The 21,528-nt window shown below is 39.7% G+C and overlaps 1 protein-coding gene across 1 annotated transcript in view; it reads right to left on the reverse strand.

Moving 5' to 3' along the window:
- Positions 1-19,422, reverse strand: part of LOC107102241 (unconventional myosin-XVIIIb-like) — a 24,172-nt gene extending 4,750 nt beyond the window's left edge. The window contains exons 1-6 of the mRNA XM_015401455.1: positions 19,396-19,422; positions 19,215-19,352; positions 18,915-19,100; positions 9,526-9,659; positions 9,388-9,429; positions 3,702-3,839 (exon numbers count right to left, since the gene is read on the reverse strand). Of these exons, the coding sequence (XP_015256941.1) occupies positions 3,702-3,839; positions 9,388-9,429; positions 9,526-9,659; positions 18,915-19,100; positions 19,215-19,352; positions 19,396-19,422 (665 nt within the window). The remainder of the gene's footprint in view (positions 1-3,701; positions 3,840-9,387; positions 9,430-9,525; positions 9,660-18,914; positions 19,101-19,214; positions 19,353-19,395) is intronic.
- Positions 19,423-21,528: the final 2,106 nt, after the last annotated feature.

The raw sequence follows: 21,528 nt of genomic DNA on the forward strand, positions 1-21,528 counted from the left end.
ACTTTTAAACAATTACATGAGGTCATTTTACCTATTATTTATTCATCTTTTAGCCAGTTGTTAAGGCAAACTAACTGGTTTATATTTTCTGAATGTAAAGCGGACCGTTACTTAATGCCCTGCGTTCGGTGAGGGTGGTCTCTGTCCTAACAGCTGAAGTTGAAGCCCCAACAAATGAATGCTTGGCATTAAGATGATACTTAAGGCTCGAGGCGCTTCGGTGAAATGAAAAGTCCAAACCACAACATGCTTATTTATTGTCCCGTCTTCGTTTTTTTTTTATACTCGAACTGTCCATCCAGCGGGCCAACGGGTTCTTCTGATTCCTCTTTCTAGCTCATGCCGGACAATTGAATTGTGGGTAAAACAGGGCGGGACTGCGTTAACGCGTTAAAAAAAATATTGCGTTAATTCCAGAAATTAATCATCTTGCGTTAACGCGTTAATTTTGACAGCCCTACTATATATTAATGCATTCCTGAGTCATTGTTCATTTCTCACAGTAAAACTGATTGAAACTTGGTTTTGATTGCATTTAGTCTCTCTACATCTGTGTTTATTCTCACTTAACTGCAGCTATTTTAAAAGGACACATAAGTGCAATAAGCGTTAAGACTTAAACATTCCTCAGAGACTTTTGAACGGACTCTTAAAACCCCTTTCCCCTTTCTATTTGCTTTTATTTACTTGTATCTATTTACATCAGTGTTTAGTGATACAATAACAATGTGTGATTATTAGCTAGTAAAGCTAGTAAACCGTGGTCTTTTTTGCTTATTTATGCAGTGAATAATTAATCAGTCAGGTCAGATACACCCTAATTTTGAGGAACATCTGAATGAACAGAGTGAACTGCTGATCGAAATATTCTGAGTTACTAAATTAGTGAAGGCAACTGGATTTTAAACAGCTAATCCAGAAGTCCAACCTTTTATGTAAAAGACTAACACCCCTGGTGATTAAGCAAAATGAAAGTTATAATAAATTAACTAATAATCATTAATTGGTTTAACCCTTGATTTGAATGATCTATTAATTAGCTATAACTCCCAGTTCTAGTTATTTCATATATTCAGAATCTTCCGGAAAAATTGCACAACACCAGTTAAAATGTCCAGCGGAGCAATAGAAATGTGTCTTCTAGACTCAGTCCAGGGGAAAGCCCGCCCCAAATAGGAAAAAAATGTGATCTATAAAATGAAATTTGAAAAAAAATAAATAAATAAATGAAATTTATAAAACCAATAATATGACAAAGAGAAATGAAAAACAACAAAATTGGGGAAAAAAGTTACATAATTTGAGAAAAAAAAACAAACTCAGAAAAATGAGAAGTTACTCTGATAACTTATTTTTTCTTTTTAATAAGAAGAGTTTAAAAGTTGTTTGGAATAAAATGTATGAATTTCTCTTCACAAAAGGAGTTATTTGTTTGCAACAATAACTCCATACAACCGTAGCTGATCTCATTCCATTCCTTTATTTTCCAAGAGCTCTAGCTATGAGCAGCCGTAACAGTGAGGTTAAGTCTGTATAGACATGTTTAAAACTAACAGCCCAAATGAAAGGTAGCCATTCCTCCATGGACAGCAATCCCCAAAAAGCTTTTAATCCTCTGTTCCTGCTCCTGACTTTATTTTTAAACACCTCAGGGAAAATAACACTGGTTACTTCTGAGCCTTTCTCTTCTTATTAAAATGCAAAGGAGACCTATTTGAACAACAATCCATTATGACATATAAGAAAATATTAACGCGTACTGCTTATTTGTAGGTAAACACAGAAAGACACAGTAGCTTTGGTTAGTAAAGCCCAAAATGAGTCACTTCAGATTCAGGTCTAAAGCTGTTTCCACTTCATCAATCTTTCTATTGATTTGTGGTAATATTAATGTTTTGTTGCAGCCCTTTAGGATTCCAGACATGAATCTATTGGTGAATCTGTGGACGGAGCTAAAGATTAGGATTGCGGTGAGGAGGATTTAAAAAAGACCTGATCATTAAGTCAGAATCATCCAGAAGACAGGTTAAAATATGATAAAGTTTTTTCAGCTGTTTACCCATACGTGTTTTTTAAGGTCAAGGTCAAATTTATTGTTATAGCCCAGTAGTGCAACAGCTCTTACTGCACAAAGTACCGCTACAAGAGAAATAGATAAATATAAACAGAACATCACAATAAGAAAAACAAACATGCAAACAGAAAAAGTCAGGTTTTCCACTACATGTAGGCGATCGTGGGGCATCGTCACTTCAAAATAAAAGCAGCCAGACCTTTTGTTAAATTTTATTTTATTTTTAAAAACCAACCGTGTGCGCTCCTCTCTATCCTTCTGTAAAGCAGGGATGAATATTATTGATAACTACAGTGAGCTTCTCTGCTGCCAGTAGTGAAAGAAAACTGAAGAAAGCAGTCCAGTGTTCAGAACTTTGAGCACTTTAAGCTATTTTCTTTTAAAAAGCCATCCCTCCATCCATCATCTTCTCCCGCTAAAGCCGGGCATACACTGTAAGATTTTTTTTTTCAATCGTTGCACTACATACTATGAATGCTGGCGTGCCATTAAGAATAAGTTATGAACAGTTTGTGGCTTCAACTCATTGCCCATAAGAAGACGTTACTTGGATATAACTAAACCGAATATCTTCAGAACAGCTCCAAATGACACAAAACTCAAATGGGTGAGTAGAACATGATGTAATAACATGTACTTAAAATAACTAATAATTACTGTGCAACCTGGATACATTAAATGGATAAAAAATGTATTAGGTATTTCTATAAAGTACTGATGATTAACAGTAGATCACAAGTCAATCATGTTTGTCTGTTTAAATAGATATCTCATGTGCTAATGAAAACTGCATCGCAATGTATGATTGTCTAAATTTACACCCTTTCAAAGATAAAACAATAAAAACAACTTTAACTTGTAATTTTATCCTTCCTGTGTTTACTCTGTGGGTTTCAGTTCATTAACCCCTAGAACCCTACGGACCCACCGGTGGGTCCAGCTGCTACGTGACCTCGTAATTTTAACAAACCCCCAGTATTGATGTAAAAAACACATTTGGCACAGTTTGGTGACATTTTTGGATAAATGTGCCAAAATGGCCCCTCCGCCTAAGAAATTTCTCACTAATACCATTCTAAAATAAATATGATTCATCTGATTGAGTCCAAATTTGGTATATTTTTACACAACATTTAGATTTAAACGTCTGTACTACTTTTTTGTAAATAATATTTTGGTAGTGTTTTGCAATGTTTATTTCAAAGAAAATTTTGGCGAGGTTCAAAAAATGCAAAATATTTTGTATTTGGTCCCTAATATTTCAGGCAGGGTCAAAGCTACAATGGTGCTGACACCAGAAAACCATTCTATGACATCTTACCTTTACAGAGGGACCAAAAGTTTCTTCTTAAATCTAATAGCTGTGAGGCTATAAGTGATTTACTTTTGTGTGTTTTTGTCAGGCAGAAATTTATTTATACCCCTTAGGGTGTAAGAGGTTAAGACCTAACAACACCATCCACCCTGCATGCATTGCACCGGCGACAAAATGGCTTTAAGTAATTATGAGTTTTGACATATAACAAATTACCATTTTTAAGTTAATAGGAAAATAACAACATGTTTAGGCCAACATGCTCAACTAGTCATGAATCCATTTAAAGTTAAAAGAAAATAAGAAACTTACCGAAAGCTGTAGGTGCTCATGGTATCAGTGACAGACTGACGGCCATCTTGGCTGCTGTAGGGAGAACCACCTCTACGGGACCGATTGCCCTCCCCAACATCCTTGGAGCCAACAGAACCAACACTGGACACAGAGTCACTGTAGGATGAAGAAGGACATCTTAACAGACAGGATCTCCCTTCACCTTGTAGAGCAAGCAGCCAAGCATCATCAGCAGCAACACACATGCAAGCATGTTACAGCTGGTAACAAGACATGACTGCAACTAAACAACTAAAGATGAGTTCACTACAGGACGGTGTTGGTTTATAGTTAGGACTCCACTAGTTGTTCCAAAAAGTTAAAAACAATCCACTGGACTCTGTTTCCAAGTTTGAAGCGTAACGTATCAGACACGTTCTTGAGCATTGAGGGGATTGAAATACAGCCTTTGATTGTACCAAAACCTTCTGTGTTGAGATGTTTTTTTTACTGCGAGATGGTCCTGCTGATGACATATGTTCCCCTGTGGGTGTCTTTTTGTTAAATCATTATCATGGACTTTAACTGAAGCAACTGATGTTTTTTTTTTAGCAAGGCTTTGTTTATGATGTGCTTGGTTTACTTGAGACCTCCTGGATGGCCCACTGATGAGCTCCTGAAGTAATGCTGCTAGTTTGGTGTAGGAGGGGATGATTGCTCTCAATGGCTCTGTGATTTTTAGAGGTTTTGAAGCTTTTTAAATGGCTAAGATGTTAATAGCTGCATTTGCTACATCTGCATTCTTAGGGGATGAATGTGTATTTTAGGCCAGTTTCTGCTATTGACATAGCCATGAGTGTCTAAACTTTTCCTCAGATGTGCAGCAGAGGTGGTCTGACCGGCACGCTGTCTGCTGAGAAACAGGATGAAGCTTTGTAACACAAAAAAACTGAAAATGATAAATATGACAGGAGATATGGTCTCTTGTTTATTCCATTTCATTTTTAATTAACAAAAGATTAACACTGAACAGCTGTGTTAAAGTCTGTTCATTTTAAGTTATATGCAGAAGTTCTGCAGACTTTGAGGATTAATCTTCCTCAGGAAATAATCTGGGTCATGATCATATGGATCTACTGTATTTCCTCTCTAAGATGGAAACCTACTCCAGAGCGCTTCAGACTTCAGGCTGGCGCAACAATCCAAAACACAGAGCAAAGATCTCAATGTGGTTTATCAGAACTAAGACTTGGATCGGACTGAACATTTCAAGAGAGGTCTGAAAATTGCAGGAGAGATGCCGCCCTCCACATGTTTTACTAAGAATTGTTAAAACTGCCAAAAGACAGCTGAGCTAAACTTGGTTCAGATTCAAAAGGACCTCTGGCTTAAGTAAATGGTATGAATACCAGTGTTTGGAAAGAATATAGTTTTAGTTAGTCAGTTACTGCTCAGTGAAATTAACTTATTACTGGCCAAAGTAACTATGCTGTTACTCTTTATGACCTAAAGTGTTGAAGATGTTGGAAAACTTCCCCAAGGAAATTTTTGAGGTGCCTGCCACTTGGTTCATATACGTATGTTTGTAATATTTGGACTGGCACTAAAGGCTTAATGGGGTTAGTTGAGTTCACCATACATTGGCATATATGACCATACCAGGTGGCAAATTGCTTGTTCATGGTTGATGGCAACTAGCATCAGCATAGTGAGTGATGACTCTCGTCGCCTCACCTACTGGGGACTGGCCTCACAACACCTGTTGGCACTAGCATTGACACACCTAGGGGACGACTGATGTCGCAACAGCTAGTTGCAGCTGACGTCACACCTACTGGTGACTGGTGTCACCAGACATGGTCGTAGTTACGGTAATCCCTATAGTGCAATAAATTGCTGAGTAAATATTATAGGCTGTTATTTTGTAGAGGACCTGTTGTTTTATTTTGAAGGCCTAGCAGGGCTGTGTCTTTAGCATAGAGTCAGCCTCTGGAGAGACATGGAATTGATTTACAATTGTTGAATCTCTGTTTTTCCTTATTTTTAGATTAGTCTATGCTTTATTACAGAGGAAATAGAAGTGCTTTATTTAGAAAGTTGCACTCAAGTGTGCCTTGGTCGTCTAATTTCAAGAAACTGGTTGAGTTGGGGTCAAAACAATGAGCCTCATTCCGCAATGAATTAGTGTGAATAATGAAGAGGCTTTTATTTTGTAGGGTCTGTGGTGTCTTATTATGAAAGTCTAGTAGGGTTGCGTATTAAGGAAAAGGTCACGCCCAGCAGTGATACAGAAACTATTTTCATTTGTTAAATCAGTCTATTCCCCTGTTATTATCTTAAAAAATGCTTTATGGCAGTGGCAATGGTAGACTTTTATTTTGAAAATTGCAGTGGGCTGCATTTTGAAAACAATAAAAGAGTCTAATTTATAAAAACAGGCTGAGTTTGGGTCATAATGTTGAGTCAAATGCTGCAATGAATCAGTGTGTTAAAGAAGCTTTTATTTTTTAGATCCCTGGAGTCTTACTTTGAAAGTCTAGCAGGGTTGTGTGTTAAAGAAAGGGTCTGACACAGCAAGTATTTAGAATCAATTTGCAATAGTCAAATCACACTTTTTGCCTGTTAGTAGGTCAAAAGATACAATATTAAAGTGTAAATGGAAAACCTTTATTTTGACATTTGCAGCGGGGAGTGTTTTTAAAAGGCTCCTAGAGTATAATCCATAAAAAAAACAACTGAGTTTGGGTCATAATGTTGGGCCCCCCCACCCCGCTCCAATGTATGTGATGTAACGTTTGTACTGAAACAGAAATCTCGATTACAATGCAAATTGTAGTTGACAATAAAGAAATTGATTGATTGATTGATTTGATTATAGTAAACAGTAGATCAAAAGCCGACTACATTTATTTGTTTCACCAGATATCTAATGAAACTGTGAAAACATTGTATCACTGTCTAAATTTACACCAGTCAAATACGACAAATAGCAACTTTGGAAATGTTAGCCTTCCTGTGTTTACTTTATAGTCTCCAGTCCAATAAAACCTAATCTGCCCAGTATGCATTTCACGGGTGAAAGAAATTGCAGACTTACATGGATGAAAAAATAGAAAGGGATTTTAGATATCACAAACATCAAATTTGAAATTTATAGGAAAATTACAACATATTTAGGCCCACATGTTTAGCTAGTCATGGATCCTTTAAAGTGTGCTAAATAAGTATTTTTATCTGCAACCTGAAAACTGAATATGAAACATGTTTGCTTCTAGATAATAAGAGTTTGGGGAGGTCAAGGTCCACTATGACAATTTGTTGCCAATTCTGGGTTTTTCCAAACAGTCAAGGCTTTTTAGCTCTTCACATCAGTCATGTCCAAACCTTTCCTGATGGGAACAAAAAAATTAAACTAAAGCTACTTAAGAGACCACAAAATGTACATCTTTAAAACATAAGCCATGCTTTAACCAGAAACTGGATACTTCTGTTCCTCAGCCAAGAAGCATCTCTGGTGAGTACAATGTTATGGTGACTGTTGAACTGAATAAACACAAAGAATTGTAAAATCAGGAATTTTCTTTCTAACAATTTTTTTTTCACTAACGAGCTATGAGGTCAAAATTCTTTCAAAAGCGCACATTTATGATAAATACTCATCAAATTTGTTTTATTTAAAGTCGTAGGGAAGTTATATTTAAATGTCAAATCATTCTGGCTTAAACATGTATATAAATGAACTCTTTATCGGATGATATTTTCCCAAAATTTAGAAAATTTCTATTTTTTTTAAAATCGTGTCTTAAAATCTCTTTTTTCTCGTTATTTTTAATGCAGGCCAGTTAGTTATACGTCAGCTTGCACACCTAAATTCAGCCAATCACAATCAACAGTCATCCGTCAATAACATTTTTTCGGTCATAGCATCTTGATTCATATGTCGCAGCTAATATACGCAACGGTTGAAATAAGAATAATTTCCTTTCCCATTGAGTTCCGTCCCAGTGTTCACAGGGATGGACGTCTGTGTCTTCGGCAGGCGTAGAGCTAACAGAACTGGCAGCGTTGCGAGGCAAGGGCTCAAACATGTACGGCTGTAAGCCTTCTACACCAAACCAAGCGTCTGCCGCCCTGGCGTCCTCTTCCACAACATCTTCGTCCCACTTTCCTCCTCTAAATAAAAAATGGATGATGGAGGAGACTCATCCACGGCCTCCGACACTAAACTCTCCTCCTCTTGCATGTTTCCTCTGTCCATAGCGTTCCTTGACAGTGTCGTTTCTAAGTCACCAATTTAGTGCTACTTGGTCCCAATGGAATTTCCCATTGGGAACCTACTAGCACTAAGTTGCTAACTGGTTAGCAAGATGCTTTTGAGAAACCAGCCACAACCAAACTTGATTGCGAACCTTCCGCCACAACAATCCCGCCCCCTTGATAAACGACCAATCACATTCACTTTATTCACTCGTGTAAAGTCGTGCTCCACTCGGGAGAATTCGGAAATTAAATGATTGGAACAGCCGCTTCCCTATGACTTTAAAACACCACGTAAACACCTTTCCAAGCATATTTTGAAAGTCTTATGCCTGCAGATTCAATACCTTGAGCCCCTTAATATATCTCACACCTTCTCTGCACTAGCTTTGCTCTTTAAGCGGCTGTAGCCTCTCTGCTACGCGCTGTACGGATCTGTTTCCGTGAGCTTGTGCCAACTTGGGTCTCTGTGAGGGTGGAACCAACCTGATATGCTGCCTGTGATTGGCTGCTTTTAGGGAAATTAACTCTTAAAATAGTACTATTTTCTTCCTGGTTTAGCTACTAATGTTAGCAAAGCACTCTATGGCTAATCGGTGTTCTGGCGTCATATCTAACAACTATCTATGTCATCAGCTGACAAATGCTTTGCTAACATAACTAGTCTCATCTAGGAAGAAAACAGTACTGTTTGAAGAGCCACAATATTTTTTAAAGTAGCCAATCACAGGTGGTTTTCTTTCTCAGGTTGGCTACTTTTTCAAAGTGACAAATCGGAGTAGGAGCATGCAGTCATGTGTATGCTATATTAGGGGACGTACCTCATGGTATTTAGCTTAAATGCAACAAACATTCAAAATGCGCCTGAGAGTAGTTTACGTGCCAGTTTAAAAGGAGAATTCAAACGTGTGTGTACTTTAAGTACGGAATTATTACATATTGTGCAATAAATGATAAGCGTTTTTAATTAAGAGTAAGAGCTCTGGTGAATTTCCATGGTGAAGTCCTCTGGAAATCTTCAATAATTGTTGTTGATTGCAGATGTGTCTAGTAGTTCCCATTGATTTAGCTTGTAAAGCGGGGAGAATGGCGCTAGGCTTACCGCACCGTGACGTCACTGCCGGAAGATGGTGGGAGCGAGGTGCTACCATATTTGGGCAAAAATGGCCGCTCCCAGACTCAATGATCTCGAAGAAAACTCTTTTTTTTTTTACTGATTAATGCTAAATTCATTAAATCACCGCAAACATATTACTTTTAGGTATAAATAATGATCCATTGATCATTCCTTGCTGACTGGACATTTGCTTAAAAAAAAATTGGTCACACTTTTGGCAGAATTCTGACTTCATAATGAGCATTCTACAACTGTTCGTCAGAGTACAATGTTATACTCTGTATTTGCATCACATGAGCAAACCTGTGAAGCACAAATACAACACTTCAAACCCACTCAGCAGTTCCTTACAGATCTCTTTTGCGAGTAAAAGACTCCACAGCAGTTTGAACGCTGCATTTAGAAGCACAGTGGTCAAAGGTTCAGTGTAAACACAGGGATACTGCATGTTGGTGTGATATGAGAGCTATCCTGCATGGAGCTAACTACCTTTCAGTCTCACTGTCATCGCTGGATTCCACTTCCTCCAGGGCGGCCTGCAGATCAGCGATGCGGCGGATCGATGTCTCTAGGTCAGCCTGTAGAGTCTGTCTGACAGCAGAGAGTTCCTCCACCTGCATTTCCTGTAAAACAAACCGAATTGGAAGGATGTGTGAGGATGCGAGGGGTACAGTGCCCTTCGGTTCACCTTCATCTCCTCAGCTGTGTGCATCCCTCCCATTGCAACCTGTAGAGACCCCAGGCTTCCAATCTGCTACTGAGATTACTTCCTGCTGAGCTCTCATAACCTCATCCGTCACAGCCTGACTGTCCTCACACATACCCACATAACCCTATCTGTACTCAAGTTTATCTTAGAAAAAATGTTACATACTCTCACTGACACTGGAAAAACAAGATTGATTGATTAATTCATCTTGCTTTTTATGTGTGTGTCATTTTTTCCTCAGTCTCTCTCTCTTGCATCACGTCTCCATACGAACATGGGACCTTTCACACGTGCAAACGCCTCAAAGCTTTCAAAGTTATTAGCTTTGCTGGCTTTGAGGAGATGGGTGTGGGAGCAGCGGTTGTCATAGAGACGCTTGAGCACATATGAGTGTGTGCGTGTTCGTAACCTTGAACAGACAATGAGAGTTAATCACAGTCGCAGAGAGAGAAAGCAGGATGAGAGAGACGCTAAAGAACGATGCAGGGTAAGTAGGAGGAGGATATATGAGTATGAATGTTTATTCATGAAACAACAGTGTGTGTGTGCAAGGCCAGTTGGAAGGTCCTTAATAAAGGGCAACTCTGTGCATGAGAATAGCTTTGCACTAATAACTGAATAATTAGTGAGCCTTTTTTCCCCTCAGAGGTCACCAACGAATCTGTTGAGCATGAGAACGAGAAGCATTCTTGGAAAATTAAATCATATTCTTTGTACGTCACAGCCCAGTTCAACAAACAACCATCCTCCGCTTTCATTGAGCTCAAAATCTTTCAGACGAGTTGAATTTCGAAAGCTTCACCCCAGCAGAATAACAGGTAGAAGTAAACAACTTGTTTCAGTTATTCTGATTTCTATAGGACTTGTTGGGCATTGAGCGGCGTGTTTTGTACTGAATTCTCCTTTTCAAAACAAGCTGATGTAAGAGCATTGGGCTTTTCATGCAGGGCCTTGCAAAGGATTTCATACTTCTTGAAACCTTTTCACATTTTGCAACATTCCAACAAAAAAACTTATGTGTTTTAAAGGGATCTTATGTGACACACTAAAACAGAGAAAACTAAAGAGAGAAAAGTCAGAATGCCTGTGGTATGGGTTAGGATTTAGCACATACTTTATTCTGATACCACTATACTTGTGATATCAACAAATAATCAACTTCTGATCATTGATAGATAGACAGAAATAATATTTTAGTACCAAGATTGATGTTTAAGAAAAGGAATCTTAGGGGACCAGCCAAGGGCCCATCAAGGAAAGTTTGAATGGTTACTACTGTAGATCATTGATATATTAATAGGTTTATTAGATGAAATATTTGTTCCATCAAAGTAATATCTGGAGCAATCACTGAAGCGATGTTAGCTGGTCCTTTTAAGGCAGGGCTACAATCACATTGAAATGTGTTTTGGGGGATAAAGTTCATTTTCTTTTGCTGTTACACTGATCTGTCAGGACTCCTGTTTTTCTGTCTGTGTTTCTGTGTTTGTCTCCCTTCATCAACCAGGAGGCACCTGGTTCTGGTCTTAAGCTGCTGACTGCCACTACCTCGACGCCAGAGTGTTTGCCAGTTTTTGGGTACTCTAGCCAAGCTGAGTTTTGCTGAGTCAAACTGAGTTTTTGTCAACCTGAGTTTAACTTTGTTTTTGTCTTTGCCTCTTGGCAGGAAGTCATCCTGCAAACTGGGTTTCTTGGACCTTCTCTCCCTGGAAGGATCAACTGAGCTTCAAACTGAGCTGGGGTTCAAACTGGAGGTTTGGATCCACTTTCCTAAGAGATCGTTTGAGCTTCGCACTGAGAACGGGATTAATCTCCATTACGACCCGTTCAAGTACCGAAGGAAATCTGAGTGGCAGTCACTTTCTCCGTTCACCTACTAACAACCACATTCTGGGAAAACCCTGTTCCGCCCTCCAACGAATCAGACAAACACTGGAACTACAGCACAGACAGGAGTCAAGGATTCAACAACTTCTATGGAAACGTGAGTCAGCAACCAAATCCTCTTCTCCAAGTTCACGAGTCAAATTCCCCACTGAGCCTGAACTAACCGCTGTATCTTCCCCTTACTTTTCAGTTCCGGTTGAACAGTGTTCAGAGCAACACTTCTCTCTCTGTTTTACCTCTTCAATAAAACATGTTAAACCTTCTCCCTGGTCTCCCTGTTCGGTTTTCTGCATTTGGGTCTGAACCTTTGTACGATCATGACATGATGACTCTTTATAACATTCTGGAGTATTAGCAAATTGCCGTTATAAAAACTGAAGCAGTAGACTTTGTAAATATTAATATTTGAATCTTTCTCAAATTCTCAAAACTTTTAGCCATGACTGTACTTTCAGTATTGTAATGTTGGCACAGTCCACTAGAGGGCACCACTCTATCTTAAATAGTGTAGTGGAGGATGTTCTTTTTCCAGGTGGATCATTAAATTATGTGGTCCTTCCAATTGTCAATCATTCTGGTGTTATTTTTACATAAGTGCTCGTCGTCATTTTCACTTACCGGTGGTGAGTCTAACATAGTGGAAAAATAGCAAATCTTCTTTTAGAAGGTAAGCTTGTATGAGCGATGCAAACAGCAGCTTTTAAACAGAGCATGCATTAAGAGAAATGGGCTTGTGCACGCTCTCACAAGCTTTTAATAGACGACCCCTCTCAGGAGCGGGTCTAGGGGTTGTGCATGTGCATTTTTTTGGAGAGGGCAGATCTTTTCAAAACTTCCTGAAAATTCTTCACTATACCTTTAAGCTGAGCCTTACTGATATTCACAAGAGTAGTGATACAGTAGCGGAGACATGCTAGAGCAAAAATATGAATCGATCCATAGTCCAATCTGGGATTATTTGCCCTATTTAATGGAGACAAGGATGCAAAGTGAACTCTATGTGGTTCTGTTTGTAAATATGAACCATAAACTCCATATTCAACATCCAATTATCAACACAAATAGTAAGCAATAATTCTTGCTCCATGGCGGAGAAGCGTCAACTTTTCTACTGTGCTCAAAAGGCGAGAATGTGATGATAGAAAACCTCTGTGAGATGACAGAAAAGAGATGCTAGCAACAAGTACGGTAGATTGGAAAGGCTTTTGTGATTTAATCCACTTCATGGAGTCCAGTTTTAACCTTCCTCTGAGTGAAGCCAGAACTCACTGTTCACCAGATCTTCTGATGGCAAGTCTTCCACCAGATTGTTGGATTAAACTAAAAACAGAAATCTCTATCACTGTTAGTTTAAACTTCAGTGGAACAAACTTATAATAATGGACTATTTTTTTCTAACTTAGCATACTGTTAAAGAGATTGTGTGCTTCATCTTACAGTAACAGCCATTCAAAATGGCCCTTCCCAGTCAAACGCCAGTCAAATGGCAGCCCACTTCCCTGCAACTCCCAGCAGAATCCCCTCCAACTTTCAGCCACTGAGGTGAACCCCTACATATGCAAATTTGTTTACTCTGACTTTCACCCTTTCACTGAATTACAGGGTCTGAGCAGGAAATGATGCTTCTCTTTAGATCTTAATGTCGACAAATTATGAGAGAAATTAAATTTTAGTACAAACATTGCAGTTTAAAAAGGAATTGTACTACTGTATGAAAAAGACCCTCTTGATAGAAGATAAAGCAAGTTTGACTCAACATAACTGGTCAGGGAGAAAGATATGAAAATGTTTAGTAAGTTTAGGTGATGAAACAACATTAAAAGGTTGAAACGTCTCACAAAGCTCTGTTCAATCCATTATCTTTAAATAGAGTATTACCCATCTAAAAACCCAATGAAAGTGTAGGTAGGAGAGCATTCTGGAAGAAAGTCTAAAGCTTGGGGGACAGATTCTGATGTCAGGACAACTATGCGACATGAAGTCCAACAATCAATCCATTGAATAGTAGAAGTGGAATACCAGAGAGAAAGAGAAATATCAGCTTAGTTTATAAATGTTGGAGATTTCCCTGTTTTTCAGTGTTGTCCTGTTTCTCTGACTGTGACTAACTGCATGTGCTCTCTTCATCCTCTGACATGGTGGCTGGCTCTGAGCTCGTCTGCCTGGCCCCCTGAGGGATTGCCTTCGAGTCAATAAGTCGATGCAATCAACTGGTTTTCCTTTGATAGAAAACCTTGAATCCATTTGTCAGTATGACCTGGTGAACTGTAAAGTGCCTTGAGATGACATGTGCTGTGAATCGGCGCTATATAAATAAACAGAATTGAATTGAATTCGAAAAACGAAAGCAACTGCTAAAGGAAAGCGGCAAAATGCTCCATATTTAGTTTTTATTCTTGTCGATGTCTGCGACAAAACAAACACGGATAAAGGGAAAGTTCTCTGAAAAATCTGTGAGAAAACTTTCATTTTAGGGACATCATATCAATGAAGACTCTTAATTCTTTATTCTAAAAGGTGCTCTGGTCAGGTGAGACTGTAATGTTTTCACCTAAAACACATGTAATACGAAAACCACCATGAAGACATGGTTTCTACCTTGAGACATAGAGGTGGCAACATTATCCCGCGGGGTGCTTGTTATCAGCGAGGCAGGGAAGCTATTTGGGTCGATGGTAAGATGGATGGAACTAATCTCAAAGCAGTTGAAGAGGAAAGTTTCCACATTTTCAGTAATCTAGACAGTTTTGTATGAATGCATACAGTAAGAGGATGTTTAAACAAGGGAAAAATTAAAGCATCTTCAGGCTTTTTCAGAGAAGTCCTGTTACTCTGTCTGTTACTGAGCTGGCTCAGAGCTCGTCTGCCTGGCTGTGTGTTTCCTGGACTGGGCCGCCTGTCGAGCTAGTTTACAGCTACCTTTTGTATCTCTGCTTCTTATGGTGTGTCTGCTTCTGTCTCCTTGACCCCCGGTAAGCCTCCCAGATGGGTCTAACTGAACCTGGTTCTGCTGGAGGTTTCTTCTTGTTAGGAGGGAGTTTTTCCTCTCCACTGTCGCTACAAGCATGCTTAGTGTGAGGGATTGCCTTCGATTCAATGAGTCGATGTGATCACTGGTTTGCCTTAGATAGAAACTTTTTATCAATCTGACTGGATGATCTGGTGAACTGTAAAGTGCCTTGAGATGACATGTGTTGTGAATTGTTGGTATAGAAACAAACTGAATTTAAATGAATTCTCTAAGAGAACAGAGTTCTGGCTCCATATCCAACATCCATCCCCATCATCACCTATTTTATAAACACAATGCTGGAAATAAAAAATAAAAATACTTACAGCAGCTACAAACTGATTGTAAATGTAAATATCTGTGTCAGCTATGTGTATGTGATCATTCAAGCCTCAATAAAAAAAACACTGAAGACGACGTTAGCTTAGCTCAAATGAAGTACCTAGCTGAACATCATTCCGTCCATTTTCTTCGTCTTTATCCAAGGCAAGGTTCACGAAGGTAGCAGTCTAAGCATAGATTCCCAGACTTCCCGATCAACACACACCTCCTCCAGCTGCTCTGGGGGGGACCCCGAGGCGACACCAGGCCAGCTCAGAGACATAGTCCCTCCAGCGTGTCCTGGGCCTTCCACAAGGCCTCCTCCCAATAGGACACACCTGGAAGACCACCCAAGGGAGGCGACCAGGAGGCATCCAGAACAGATGCCCACCTCAGCCTGCTCCTTTCGACGTTTAGGAGCAACGACTCTACTCCGAGCTCCTCATGGGTAACTGAGCTTCTCACCTGATCTCGAAGGTTGCGCCCAGCCACCCTGTGAAAGGAACTCTTATTGGCTGCTTGTATCCGGGATCTTTTCATTTCAGTCATTACAAAGATCTCATGACCATAGGTGAGGGTGGGAACGTATATCGACATAAAGGTCTTCTTAGCTTCTCTTCGTCTAACCCGTCACCTAGGAACTTTTGCCATGGGAGACCCTACCAGGGGCATAACGTCCCGGCCAACATAGCTCCTAGGATTATTTGGGCACTCACACAACCCCACCATCTTAAGGTGGTAACTTGCGGGAGTTACCTAACTGAACATTAATCATTTTATAGCAAATGGCTACTGCTGTCTGAACACATACTGCTTTATTAAGCATCACATTTGTGTTTTGTTACATTTCTCACTTTATTGGAAAATCTGAAATTACTTTAATACTTCATTGATCAGGAAAGTAAACATATTCCTCAGGTTTAGGACTAGGAAAGATAAACAGGCTGTCGGAGAACCCAGAGCATGAGAGCAGAACGTTTTAGTAACTCCCCAGGGATGATTTACAAAGGGATGCTGTAGCTTTGTCTCACTGTTTGCTAAGCTAATAAAAAGTAAGCAGCATATAAAGCTGAAGTATTTTCTAGAGCTAAGAGCCAAAATAACGTGGCCACCTTCACAAACACATCTTATGTTTCAAAAAGACATTTTTGCTTGTGCTTGTTTTTAATGATTAGCTCAGATCATCTCTTCTAGTGACGTTACAAGGAAAAATTGGGTTGAAAATAAGAAAAAGAGTGTTCTCGAGTGAAAGCTTAGACACTCTTCTTTGTGCAATCAGCGCTGCTGTGATCACGCTCTCAGTAATGACAATGATGTTTTCCAAATGTCCCAGATAATAGAACAGCTGCTGCTTCTGTTAATGAGAACAGCAGAGCTATAACTGCCTCCAAGGTGTACTTTACTTTCAGTCATCGCCTGAAGGAAGGCTTTTCCTGCCAGTCCGCCTGTAATAAGGTACTTCTCAGGTTAAGGATGGGCTCAGTTTGCTGTATGCGTGTCTTAATCCACTGTGGTCGGACACACATGAGAAAAAAGTGGACATAAAATAGTTCAGGACAGTCTGAAGATGATGAGAGATTTAAAGTCATAGGGGAATCATATTTAAATGTCAAATCATTCTTGCTTAAACATGTATATAAATGTACTCTTTTTCAGACGATATTGTCCCAAAATTTAGAAAATTTCTATAAAAAAAAAAAAAGATCCTGTCTTAAAAACTGTGGGCGTTTTTTCATTATCTTATGCAGGCGAGTTAGTTATACGTCAGCCTGTACAGCAATCATATATCAGCGGTCATCTGTCAATCTAATTTTTTTCAGTCATAGCATCATGTTTCACATGTCGCAGTAATGGTTGAAATCAGAATAATTTCCTTTCCCATTGCGTTGCGTCCCAGTGTTCACGGGGATGGACGTCTGTGTCTTCGGCAGGCGTAGAGCTAACAGAACTGGCAGCGTTGCGAGGCAAGGGCTCCAACATGTACGGCTGGAAGCCTTCTACACCAAACCAAGCTTCTGCCGCCCTGGCGTCCTCTTCCACAACATCTTCGTCTCCTCCTCTTGCATGTTTCCTCTGTCCATAGCGTTCCTTGACAGCGTCGTTTCTAAGTCACCAATTAAGTGCTACTTGTTTCCAATGTCATTTCCCATTGGGAACCTACTAGCACTAAGTTGCTAACTGGTTAGAAGGTCACAGCATCAGTGGTACCCATGGTCATTAGGGCCCTCGGGGCAGTGACCCCCAAACTTGAGGAGGACATCTCGGTCCAGAAGAGTGCAGTTCTAGGAACAGCAAAGATGCTGTGCAGAACCCTCAAGCTCCAAGGTGGTAGAGGACCCAAGCTTGGAGGAAACAAGGGAGACCACCCAAGGTGGGAGAAGAAGAGTTTTACATTTATTTATTTATTTATTTATTTATTTATTTATTTATTTATTTATTTATTTATTTATTTATTTATTTATATATATAAATGAATGAATAGCAAAGAATTTGTCACACATCTACTTCTTTCATTATAAGCCATCATCTTTATTTAAATCTGAGAGGCAAAAGTGTTGCAGTCCACAGTCCAGAAGGTGGATGTGTTTGGGAAAACACAGCTGAAGTCATTACCTAAAGGTCTCAGCTGGTCACTCAGCCTCTCTCAGGTTTTATTGAGTGTCTTATAAACTGTCTCAGCTCAGATATATTCAGAGTGTCTCAGATTGGATGTTGTCATAGGTTGGTAATGAAAGCTGAAAACTATGATATGTATACCTTTCCAGAAATGAACGGTGTGCCGTGAATGAAAATTGTTGGTAAATATGACTTAAGATTTCCTAGAGTTTAAAACCATCATCTCATATCTCATGTTGTTCCCATAACCACTCAATTTCAGCAATATTTTCCATTAGAAATGAATTGCTGTTATTGTTATTGAAGAGAATAAAAAAAACTATAATTTCCATTTAAATATTCCTGTTTTCGATTGAGTAAATGTTGTTCCATTACTGTTGCAAGCAAAGAACATGTTCTGTTAATGAAAATTTGAAAAGGTAAATCAAGAAATTAAACTTTGGAAAACATTTTAACCAAAAAACTTTTCTTGTAAAAGATTTAAAACGTGCCAAGGATGTCCACACCAGTCCTTCAGAAAGTTACCCCCGCAAAAAACAATCAACGGATTCAGTATAAGAGATACAATAAGCCCCGATCGGGCCCAGAGAAGCAGCTGCCAGGAATAAACCAGTACCCGCCTGGGCATCCACCATCAAACCCTGAGCTCCACCAATGCACCGGGGAGCCCAAGCACCAGCCAGCGGAGAGAGGGCAGGACGGGTCAATGGACTTGAGATGTTCTTTGCCATTTTCTCCTTTACTTTTTCAAATCATTTTATATTTTTTATGTTTTTCTATTAAATCTGTTTCTTTTTAACTGTTTTTATAGACTGAGAATTGCATGGTTTTTAACACTTGCACTTAATAAAGATACCACTGCTAGCTGTCAAAGGATCAGTCCCCCACAGAAGTTAAAACTCACTATGAAAAACAGAAATAAAGAAAAAATAGTTTGAAAATCTATGAAAATCTGTGAGAATAAAATTTTAAACATAAAAATGTTAGTAAATTGAATCTAACAAAACAGCAAGGTTTCCCTGCAAATCTTCCCTTTTTAACAAGTTTTTTTCATTTTTTATTGCTTTTGTTTTTCAAATGTGCATTTACAAAGGTGTTTTACGGCTTTCAACATTAATGGAACAAAATGCACTCCATACTTTTCTGGAATAACTGCAGCTGCTCAGAAGTAACTTGTAATTTCATGACCTCTGTCTTCCAGGTTATTAAAATGTAAAAGATTATAAACCTTTTTTTAAACACAAACACCCAAAAAGGATCGGTTTGATAAAAATGAAGCTGCTGTGTGCAAGTTTGCAAACAGTAAAGGTTAAGTGCGGGGTCAGAGCAGATTACCAGCTCCATGCGTCTGCGGCTGCTGTCCTGCTCCCTCTGGCTCAGCTCCTCCATCTCCAGCCTCATCTCCTGCAGGCGCTGCTGGAAGTAACGGGCGTTCTCCCTCTCTCGTGCTTCAGCCTGGGCGCTCTGCTCCAGCTCCTCTCCTAGACGAACCACGCTGTCCCTCAAACGCAGCACCAGCACCTGCAGATTACAGAAAATTAGGCCAAAACTGCGAGCGAGAGTCACGCAGGGATTACAGTATCAGAAGCGGTGATAATTATGTAGTGGAATTGGAAAAGCTTTATCTGATCTCACCTCAAACCTCTTGACTTGGCCCTTCTGAAACTCCAATTTATTTTCCAGGTCACACACACGGGCCTCTTGTTTACTGACTATGCTGCGCCCCACAGTGGACGACTCTAGGAACTGCACCCTGGATGCACACTGCTGAAGCTGCATGGGAAATGTGACAACAAAGCATTTCAATTCAACTCACACCTATCCTGTGTTCCACCTGCAGCATCCTGTTACATTAAGTACGTTCAATGACCCTGAAAGCTATTAAATTCTCATTTGAAGCGCATTCAGATCATAAAGCCCATGCTGCTGTGTTTATTTTCAGCCTGTCAAACAGATCCTACCTCTTCTTGGAGTGTGTGTCTCTGTTTCTTCACCTCCTCCAGCTCAGCTTGTAGGTCTCTGATCTGACATATGTCACTAGAGGACTGAAGGGGACAGAGTCAGACTAAAGCGGTGTATTTCTCTTCAGGTTATTAATGGGGCAGTTGATAAAAAATAAAACCTGTGCAATGAGAGCTTTGTGTTTCTTCATCAGCTCATTGAGATCTTCCTGGTCCTCCTCCAGCCTCTTCAGCAGATCCATCTTCTCATGCTGCAGCAGAGCCATCTGCTCATCCACCTGAACTCACACACAGAGCAGCCATTCAGACTTTTTGCTTTTTTCTAACCAAAATTCAGATAAGATGTTAGCTTTAATATGGTTTTATATCTGAAATCCATTTTTAAATGATTTCTAAAAATAATTAAAGAAAGAATGAATAAAAACAACAGAAAGCTGGGATTTTTTTCAGGCTCCTCTGTGGCTATGACAGAGCATTAACAGTACAGTAAAATAAACAATGTACACTTCTGGTCCATTGGGTGTTTTTGCTTATATATATATATATATATATATTTACATAAACACACACATATACACACAGGTCCGTCTCAAAATATTAGCATAAAGTTCATTATTTTCCATAATGTAATGATAAAACTTGAACATTCATGTATTTGGATTCATTGTACACTAAATGAAACATTTCAGGTCTTTTATTGTGTTAACATGGATGATTTTGGCATACAGCTCATAAAAACCCAAAAGTCCTATCTCACAAAATTAGCATATTTCATCCGGCCAATAAAAGACAAGTGTTCTTAATACAAAAAAAGTCAACCTTTAAATAATTATGTATTGTTATGCACTCAATACTTGGTTGGGAATCTTTTTGCAGAAATGACTGCTTCAATGCGGCATGGCATGGAGGCAATCAGCCTGTGGCACTGCTGAGGTATTATGGAGGCCCCGGATGCTTCAATAGCAGCCTTTAGCTCATCCACAGTGTTGGTTCTTGCGTCTCTCAACTTTCTGTTCCCTCTGCACCTCTGAGGTGCCTTGATACAGCACTCTGGGAACACCCTATTCCTTCAGAAATATCTTGCTGTGTCATACCCTCTTGCTTGAGGGTGGCCATGATGGCCTTCTGGACGGCAGTCAGGTCGGCAGTCTGATCCATGATTGGGTTTTTAAGTGATAAACCAGGCTGGGAGGATTTAAAGGCCTCAGGAATCTTTTGCAGGTGTTTAGAGTTAATTTGTTCATTCCCACAGTCCAAAAACATGACTGTTACGTTAATTGGCTTCTCTAAATTCTCCTTAGGTGTGTGCGGGAATTTTCTGCGATGGACTGGCGACCTGTCAGGGTTGACCCCGCCTCTCGCCCATTGACAGTGAGAGATAGGCACTAGCACCCCTCGCGACCCCACTTGGGATTTAGCGTGTTAGAAAATGGATGAATGTATATAGATATATATATAGATTTTTGTCCAACAATATCCCATCAAAAGCAGAACCAGTGGTAAAACTACCCTTGTGGGTATGACTAGATGCTCATAGCAGAGATAGGGACTCGAGTTTGGAATTTGACTTCAGACTCGTCTTAGACTTGTTTTTAAAGGACTTCAGACTCAACCTAGTGTTGTATTTGAAGGACTTCAGACTCAACCCGGCCTTGTATTTAAAGGTTTCAGACTCAACTTAGACTTGTATTTGAAGGACTTCAGACTCAACCTGGCCTTGTATTTGTAGGACTTCAGGCTAGATTTGGACTTGTATTTGAAGGATTCAGGCTCAACCTGGCCTTGTATATGAAGGACATCAGGCTCAACCTGGCCTTGTACGTGAAGGACTTCAAACTTAACCTGGCCTTGTACGTGAAGGACATCAGGCTCAACCTGGCCTTGTACGTGAAGGACTTCAGGCTCAACCTGGCCTTGTACGTGAAGGACTTCAGGCTCAACCTGGCCTTGTACGTGAAGGACTTCAGGCTCAACCTGGCCTTGTGCGT

The sequence above is a fragment of the Cyprinodon variegatus genome, unplaced genomic scaffold (genome assembly GCF_000732505.1).
Source record: "Cyprinodon variegatus isolate N-32 unplaced genomic scaffold, C_variegatus-1.0 Scaffold1222, whole genome shotgun sequence".
Classification (NCBI taxonomy): domain Eukaryota; kingdom Metazoa; phylum Chordata; class Actinopteri; order Cyprinodontiformes; family Cyprinodontidae; genus Cyprinodon; species Cyprinodon variegatus.